The 8702-nt window shown below is 43.9% G+C and overlaps 1 protein-coding gene across 6 annotated transcripts; it reads left to right on the top strand.

Annotated features, from left to right (window-relative positions):
• The first annotated feature begins 1279 nt into the window (after nucleotides 1-1279).
• On the top strand, nucleotides 1280-7834 carry LOC120721750 (kelch repeat-containing protein). 6 transcript variants are annotated; one of them, XM_040012271.1, is made up of 14 exons: nucleotides 1280-1396; nucleotides 1487-1563; nucleotides 1869-2030; nucleotides 2117-2198; nucleotides 2319-2366; nucleotides 2476-2707; nucleotides 2831-2890; nucleotides 4285-4416; nucleotides 4505-4692; nucleotides 4779-4975; nucleotides 5087-5181; nucleotides 5279-5333; nucleotides 6579-6676; nucleotides 7074-7834. In XM_040012271.1, exons 2-14 carry the CDS (start codon nucleotides 1502-1504, stop codon nucleotides 7301-7303), a joined length of 1641 nt encoding a protein of 546 aa, XP_039868205.1. In that variant the 5' UTR covers nucleotides 1280-1396; nucleotides 1487-1501; the 3' UTR covers nucleotides 7304-7834. The 6 variants fall into 6 exon arrangements, with proteins under 6 accessions (XP_039868205.1, XP_039868203.1, XP_039868202.1 ...); XM_040012269.1 differs by having other exon boundaries at nucleotides 2831-2920; XM_040012268.1 differs by having other exon boundaries at nucleotides 2476-2719; nucleotides 2834-2920.
• The last annotated feature ends 868 nt before the right edge of the window (nucleotides 7835-8702 follow it).

Genomic DNA, 8702 nt, shown 5'->3' with positions numbered 1-8702 from the left:
CGGATCCCAGAATGCTTTTCGAAAGCATGCGCTGTTGGTGGGGGTACGTTCAAGAACAAACAGCAGTAGTTTGTCAACGATTTGAGATGTACTATTTCAGGATGTTATGATACTGAAATAAAACAAGTGTTGGTGATATGAGCGTGATTTATTTATCTGCAGCATCAAAGTGTCTCGTTTAAAATAAATAAATAAGCAGCATGCAATAAACGTCTTCATTTGGCTGCTTCATTTAGAGGTCCCAGTGGCAGATCTCCATCTCACTCTATTCCTAGCATCCTCCTCTGTCCTCCTTCACTACATCCATTGATCTTCCGAGGTCTTCCTCTTTTCCTCCTGCCTGGCAGCTCAATCTTCAGCATTCATTGTCAAATACGCGGCCTCTGCACATGTCCAAACCATCCTTCCTCTCTAACTTTGTCTCCAATCCACTCAGTCTTAGCCGTTACTCTGATGTATATGTTTCTAATTTTGTCCATCCTCCTCACTCCCAGTAAAACATCTCCACCTTTGCTTCCTGTCTTTTTGTCAGAGCCACCATCTCCAAACCACAAAGGTCACTACCATCTTGACTTTCATTCTTGCTGCTATCCTCCGGTCACAAATCACCCCTGACATTCATCTCCACCCTGCCGGCACTTCTTCTTCACCTCTTTTGTGCACTGTCGATTCCTTTGAATGGTTGACCACAGGTATGTAAAATCATCCACCTTCACTATGTCTGCTCCTTGCATCTCCACTGTTACAGCTGTCTCACTCTCATTCACACACACATTCTGTTTTGCTTCTGCTGACCTTCATTCCTTTTCTGCATACCTCAGCCTCCCAAGGCTCTCATCCACCTGCTCCCTGCTCTCAATACAGATTATAATGTCATCTGCAAGCATTAGAGTCCACAAAGACTCCTCCTTCATCATCTGTCAGCCTGTCCATCATCATTGCAAACACTCTTCCTGCACACCACTTGGTCCCATAAAGGTTGTAATTTATGTACACCCACTGTATATAATTTGTATAGTCTATGTTTCTATTATTAATTTGCTGTTTTAATTTCTAAATACCGGATAGGTTTTCTTAATTAGTAAATAGAATTAACTTACTAATAAAAGTAATGCCTTAATTAAACGTTTTGTTGCAGGTGTTATTGAACGCAGCTTCTGTTGCGTCTCGCAGCGCCTCCGAAATCAGGCCTGCGATTGGCTTGCAGCCCCGAAAGTTGCAGCCCTGAGTCTGATTGAAATTGTTATCCGCGTTTGCCGTGCGGGCGGAGAACTGGTTTGCTGTGTAGCCTTCAGCGTCTACTAGAAACTGTGATGACAAAACACGCGCACCTAAACTGACCCCAGAGCTCGCGCGGAGTACAGATACTGTACAAACAGCGGTGGCGGGAGATTGGGTAAAGAGTGATTTATTGAGATATTTAAAATCGTACTTTTAAATAAAAGAGTATAGTCGGAACCGGGTGGATGTTGTTTGTGTTTTTCAGGAGGACTTCGCGAGGATGGATGATTTCGGAGTTTATGCGGTTTTCGGAGTAAACGGGCCGCCTCAGAAGCTGCTGAGGTAACGCAGGCTTTCGACTCGCACATAATGTCATGTATTTGTTTTTCGTTTGTACCCGTGAGACGCTCATATGTGTCTTTAAATAGCTCAGTCGCCTTCAGCTAAAATTGCTGGGCTCAACAGCTCTGTCGCTACACTTTTATTGCTACCCATTGGCGCCTCTTTGAATTAGACCTGTTTACACACAGTCGCTTAACTTCTCTTTCTTTAAAACAGTAAATACTTTTCGCCTCTCGTTTTTCTGCATGTAAAATCGAGCAGTGTGCCTTTATTTGCTTGTTTCTTCGTTTGTTTTGCCGTGTCAGCGCTGAAGGCTGTAGCAGGGTCCGTGTTGCAGTTCCACCAAGCGTCCGCCAGGTGGTGCTGTTTAGCAGCGGCCGGTGGGGGGAGCGGATCTGCGTCAACGCAGAGCTCAGCGATTTTGAACGGATGCCCATCACTATTGGAAAACTGACTCCTTATAATAAGTAGGTTCGCCCTATTTATCCGTTTTGTTATTTTTTTTAATGCACTCTAACAGCCTTTCTGTGAATGATGCATATTTCACCTTCAGATGTTTGTCATGGGAGCAGTGGGAAGAGGAGACCTGGATAGACAGTGTGACACTGAACGTCTCTCTGGAGGGAGGAAACCTGGTAAATACTAAGGAAATCTAAAGAGCTTATGAAAACATTAGGATTTTCTTAAGTTAAAACTTTAAGATATGGACAGATGTCACAGGTTAATGTAGATAATCTCCCTTTTTTTTTCTTTAGTCAACAGAACCAGAAGTCATCATGGCTGTGAAGGAATACACGCCAAAGGTAATCTGATAAGGATGTACTGTGTCTTATAATATCACAAAGAAATGTTGCTGCTGTCGGTGAAAGCAGATAGCGATAATGACATTATTTCAATTGTGCTGCATCTCAGGACACGGCTGCTCCACCCGCAGCCCGAGAGCTCCACGGCAAGAGGAAAAGAGAGCAAACTGCAGAAGAAGAAGAAGGCAATGACTGGACAAAGAGAAGAGAAGAAGAAGAGAACACGTGTCCAAATGCAACTACTGAGAAGACCACACCTGTGCGCAAGGTCAGAGGTCAAGCCAAAGGCAGCCAGAAGCTGTTTGCAAGCGGTGCCGAAACCACCAAGCTGAAGGGAGCAGGTGAAAAAGGAGGTGGGTTTTTTTTTGTTTTTGTTTCGTTGTGTTTTTAAAAAAATAAAATAAAATTTCTTCAGGTGCTGTTTCTTCTATCAAACCTGCTTTCTCTCTGTCCTCACTACACAGCAGCAGAGATGCAGGGGACTGTGGGAAGAACGCCTCCTCAGAGTGCAGTCAGGACGAAGAGTAGGCAGGCCAAGGCTCCCACACACACTGGTGCTGTTTCTTTTCTTCTTCCTTTTTCTGTCATATTTATTTCCTCTTCTGTCCCAGCAGCTGACACAGCCCATCCCGCATTCACGCATAGATGTTTTCCATTCACTGCTCACTTGCAGGAAAGTAACATAAACCTGGGCGTGTGACTCACGCGGGGCTCGGCTCCCTCCGACTGTTTGATTTTTCGATTGCGCTGTTGGCGTTGTATCGGTATTCCTGCAAGTCAAACATATGAATCACTTGGAAGAGCATTTGGGGAATTATTAATCTAGACAGCGTTTCTCACTTTATTATCAGCATGTTGAAGCGCTGCTGTGTTTCATCAGCCAGAAATTCGAATTTGGCCTCTCTAAGGTGGCCATCAAACCAAGAGGTCAAACCAAGCCTTCCCAGTAAAGCAGTGAGCGAGTTTGCATTCAAGAGGCAATGTTGGGAGCATGTGACCAATCGCACCTCGTATGCAGCTATGGTGGAATGTGTGAATGTGGCTTGTAGTGTAAAGTGCTGGTGTCAGACTGTGTGTGAGCACATAAACAACAAATATGAGGCCTGTTTGCAATTACAAACAAGGCTCTGCAGTTTTAGGGCTATGTTGCCATATGTCTGTAGAAAAATGAGACTGTCTGCTTAATGAGAACTGCTTGCAGCTGGCATCACAAATGGGGGAATATAGCAGGGCCGTCAAACATGGGGCCAGGGGACGAGAGCAAGCCCTCTGCACGGCTATGCAATGTCACTTTAAAGCTGAAGCCAGTTCCAGGGTCAAGTTGTCTAGGTAAACATCTAATGTAGTCATAAGCCAGTCAACAGTCTCCTGTGCTCTCATTGGTAGTTGAGAAAAGTTTATTTGTTATCTGTGAGTCGCTCAACTTGTTATCGCTGCTGGCTTTTTCACCTCCAGCTGCTTAAAGTCATTGAATATCACTTTCTGTGGTGTCTGGTTGTCACGTCACTGCCAGTGTGGACACAGTTTTAGGGCTTTTGTTTGTTTTTTTTTTCACCTTAAAAATACAGGTTTAACTGGTCGTGCTCACTTGAGAACTCAGTCAGTTTGACCCTGACTCTACAAAACTTGCACATGGAGGTCCGGAGCAGGTTATTTCTACGGATCAGGTTACTATGGAGATGTAATCCAGTAATGTAACACTAAAGTGAAGTCACTAAGCCCTAAATCCTGCTTGTAGTACACAGGATTCGGATGACAAACATCCAAGCGCTGGAATGGGGAATACAGTTGAATTAGCTGACTTTGACATGGTTGTTGGTGACAGGCAGGCTGCTGGGAGTGTTTCAGAAACATGATCTGAGTGATGATCGTGTCTGGCTACTCCCAACAGAACATGACATGTAGTGTTTTCTTGCAGCTCCGTTGGCCAGCCCGTCAGGTCGCTGGGGTCAGACGTTATGTCCCATCGATGCTCAAACAGCAATTCTGATTGGAGGCCAGGGAGCCAGGATGCAGTTCTGCAAAGATCCCATGTGGAAGCTCTGCACAGGTCAGTCAGTTCAACAGTATTTTAGACTCTCGTTGATACTACAGCTCAGGTGAGAGCCGTGTTTAAGGGGACGTTCTGTGTGCAACAGAGGACGTGTCCTGGGTGGCCGCGGAGACTCTGGCTGAGGGTCCGACTCCTGAGGCCAGGATCGGCCACACAGCCATCTACGACCCCGACTCAAGAAGGATCTTTGTGTTCGGGGGCTCTAAAAACAAGAAGTGGTTCAATGACGTGCACATCCTGGACACGCAGAGCTGGAAGTGGACCATGGTAGAGGTGCGTGGTGATCTGTGTCCACACGCTGTGCTCGCTTTATTTCTGTTTTTGTTTTTAAATGACTTCCTCCTGCTCTTCTTCTTCAGGCTCAGGGTAAGGTTCCTCCCCTGGCCTACCACAGCTGCAGTATGTTTCAGGGTGAGCTGTTCGTGCTGGGAGGGGTGTTTCCTCGGCCCAACCCAGAGCCCGATGGCTGTAGCGACTCTCTGTATATCTTCGACCCCCGCCTCTCCATCTGGTACCAGCCCATCGTCACCGGAGACAAACCCTCCCCCCGCTCAGGGTAACACGGCTCAGTCCAAAGCTTTATTTAACGCACACTTTCTAACTTTTTTCTTTTTAAATGTAATTGCTCCATATTTTTAACCTCCTCTTTGTTGTTTTTGTCTTGCAGTCATTCTGCATGTGTGATGCAGGAGAGGAAGATCTATGTGTTTGGTGGCTGGGACACTCCTGTATGCTACAATGACATGTACATGTTGGATCTTGGTGAGCAACACACACACACAAAGTACCTAAATCAGGGGAAACGTGTAACTACACATCCATGCCTGCGTTATTAAAATGCAACGTGTTTATGTCTTAGGTCTGATGGAGTTTTCTGCAGTCAAAACAACTGGGAATCCCCCCTCTCCTCGAAGGTATCGCACGTAACGCTTCAAAATATTATGTGAGCGTGTGAGACGTCAGAGCTGAGTTCAGTGTGACGATGGATCTGATCGTGTTACGCGTGCTTTGATGAACAGCTGATGGGCATCCTCTGGGGATACTTTCTTTATGCGTCTTAAGGAGCAGGCAGCTGCGCTTTATTATCCGCTGCAGAGCCATTTGGGTACTGTGTCAGGATGCTGTGAGGACATTTTCAGTTGTGCAGAGGTAGAAAGACACCAGGTTTTGAGGCTGATTTAATTTCCTCAGTTCTCAGAAAACAGACTTTTTTTTCCCCTAAATGAGGCAGTGCCTTCTGTGTGTCCATGGAAATCTTCTTTGATCCCAGAAACCCAAAACTAAAGACTCTTCACGTCCTCTCCATTTATGTTCAGTGACAGATGGTCATTCTGATTTCTCCTGAAACTAATGAACAGCTCTTTGTGTCTCCTCCAGTGATCATTCCTGTCTTCTTTTTGTGTTGTCTGCAAACTTAATGGTGCCATTTGTGTTGTGAGATGGTATTAAGGGCTCAAAACAGCCTGTGGTGCTCCTTTGGAGAGGATGGAGGGGTGGTAGGGGACCCATCCTGATCAACTTTGGCCAGGTTCTCAAGAAAGCTAGAGTCAGTGGGCAGATATTACGATGAAAGCGTCTAGAAGGGCTGATTGTGTTGAACGCATTTGTTCCAGGTGGTACAGTATAGTGTGGTGTGGAGGACACTGGAAATGGCAACATCTGTTGGCTTATTGGTTCTGTATAAATCCTGGTGTGGGTCCAGAGTAGGTGGGAGTGTGCTTGATGTATTTGAGGATCAGTCTCTTAGTGTTACAGCCTCTGGCCTGTAGTTACTGAGGCAATTTACTACAAACTGTCTGGAAACATGTGCTATAATGGATGTCTTTACCCAGGTGGGGACATCATGTACTGTGATGGGGAAAGACCGATGATGTTTGTGGGTAGCTCGGTTAATTCCACACTTTAGCCTCTGAGACCAGCTGCTTTTCTTTTATGTAGGCACAGCTGTATTATAAACATAACACAAGCAGTAACATTTAGGGACAAATGGGGGCTATATGGAGACATTTACGTTCCTCAAATTAAGGTTTAATACGATTTTAATAAGACAGGAGATTAAAATGAGAGCAGAGATTGTTACAATATCGTCTGCAGTCGTTTTAAGAACCTTTTAAGCAACTTGAAGTTAAATGTGAACATTGTGTGCTCGTGTGTTTCAGCTGGCACGGCAGCGCTGTGCTGTCAGACACAAAGTTCCTGATCCACGGTGGTTACAACGGAAACAATGCCCTCAGTGACGCCTTCGTCTTTGATATAGGTGAGCAGAGGTTTGGTTTCTGAAAAGTAGCTCTTTTGTTGTTAATGACAGAGTCTGACTGATGGAGGATTTAAGATCAAGACAGAATTATTTTAGGGTTTTGGTGACGTAATTCCCAAACTAGGTAGGAGACACTGCTTATTCTACTGTTCCTGCACAATCCTTACTGTAGGTCCGGTTGGTTCTGTGCCAAAGAAATATCTCCTTCATGTCCTTAATATTTAAAATAAAAGCTCAGACATATAAGCAATAAAGTAGCTTACATAAGTAACAAGTGTTTTTAACAATGTGTTAACCGCCACCTTCACCTGACTGTTGAGTTTATTCTGAACATAAATTGTAAAAACGAGAATTAGCGGAAAAATACAAATTTCGTGCCTTTGTTTTGCTGTTTCAGACACCAACAGCTGGACAGAGGTGAGCGCGCCTGAGCTGTCTGTACCCAGGGCGGGGCACTCCATCATCACCATGGAGACGGCCGGTCACCGCTGCTTCTCGGAGGAAGATGAAGACGCGAATGTGAACGGCGGCAGAACCCTGCTGGTGTTCGGAGGCGGAGACAACGAGGGCAACTTCTACTCCGACCTGACGGCTGTCGCCGTGGAGGAGCTGCTCGGTGCTATTTAAAGAGAGAGCGAGTCAGAGGTGAATCCTCTCTGCCTCACTGGATGTAAAGCTATTTTAACACCCTCACCCTTTGTTATTTATAATCCTGTGGGTTTTTATCCCTTTCTGTCTCCTTTCTTCTTTCGCTTTAAAAGGTTTCCCGGTTTTATTTGATACATCTGAGCAGGATTAAGAAAGATTTCTCTCATTATGGAGCTCCACTCATAAAAACAATATCTGCTTTAAAGGGCAGATTTGATGATGTAAATATGTTTGTTTTCCTCAGGCACTTTTTTTATAAATGTTGGTTTATATTGATTGTGTTTTTTAAAAACTGAGGCTAGTTCAGAATATATATATATATTTTTTTTTCTTGCAGATATATGTAAGTGCATCAGAATGTTTTTACAATGTTTATTCCTGCTTTTGTTTGTATTTGTCATCATCTTCAAACTATCAGCGGTGGGGAATTTTCCATTCATGTCACTGGGCTGTACCATTTTGCTTTTCCTGATTTTACTTAATAAACATTAAAAGGTAATTATTGTTTAACTATTGTATTTTCCCTTATTATATATATATTTTTTAAATTGTGCATATACTGGTTCAATGTATATACACTCAGCTTCAGATTTTGTTTTTTGTTTTTTTTACCTCTTGGATCAGTTTGATGTCAGAAAGAGCAGATATCCTTAATATGGTCATTATGGCAGAATGCCCCACCTACCTGCCGTATAAAACTTCTTGCAGCCAGTGGAAGCTGGTTTAAAGGGAGGTATAATGGCTTGTATCAGACAGTATGAATTGATGGATGCACCTGACGTCCTACATAAAATAAACAAGGATTATTTTGAACTATGAATCATGCAAAGCTACTCTAGCAGAGTCCCAAGAATGAAAGTACGCAGCTGCATAATAACTCTGCTCAATATTAATATTATATCAAGTTAAACCCACTTGCATATTATTTTCCACATGGATAGTATGTAGAGTAGACTGTACAGTCTATGCATTACTGCATGGGAATACAAAATCAAACCAACATCAATTAAAAGAGGTTTGACAGCTTTAAACAGAAAAGGCTGTTCATGCTGCTGTGGTCACTTGACAGTAACGCAAGCTAACGTGAGACCTGCAGCGTGACACTGTTATCTTCAGAGAGCCAGAGCTAAATGGAGACTTTTTAATAAAAGATTAATGGAGCGTGGGAGGGATTAAGTTCATATCCGCTCGGTTCCTGATAACGGTGTCATGACTGTGGCTGTGTTTGAACTTTTTTCACTGGATTAAACAGACAGCCCCACGTTGGGTAACTTGAGATTAACAGAGGTCAGTAAATACACACTTAACTTTAAAACAGAGATTCGTTCTCACAGCACTAAGAAAGACTTTTAAGCGTGCGTCATCGTCATGGCCAACT

Source organism: Simochromis diagramma, unplaced genomic scaffold (genome assembly GCF_900408965.1).
Source record: "Simochromis diagramma unplaced genomic scaffold, fSimDia1.1 OVJJ01000604.1, whole genome shotgun sequence".
NCBI lineage: Eukaryota > Metazoa > Chordata > Actinopteri > Cichliformes > Cichlidae > Simochromis > Simochromis diagramma.
The sequence above is the reverse complement of the archived record's forward strand: the minus strand, read 5'-3'. Positions and strand labels throughout refer to the sequence as shown.

Coding starts and splice junctions, on each gene's coding strand:
- LOC120721750 (XM_040012266.1), top strand. CDS start 1,502: ATGGATGATTTCGGAGTTTATGCGGTTTTCGGAGTAAACGGGCCGCCT. Junction 2,199..2,318: donor CTCTGGAGGGAGGAAACCTG/GTAAATACTAAG, acceptor TTTTTTCTTTAG/TCAACAGAACCAGAAGTCAT. Junction 5,334..6,578: donor AATCCCCCCTCTCCTCGAAG/GTATCGCACGTA, acceptor CGTGTGTTTCAG/CTGGCACGGCAGCGCTGTGC.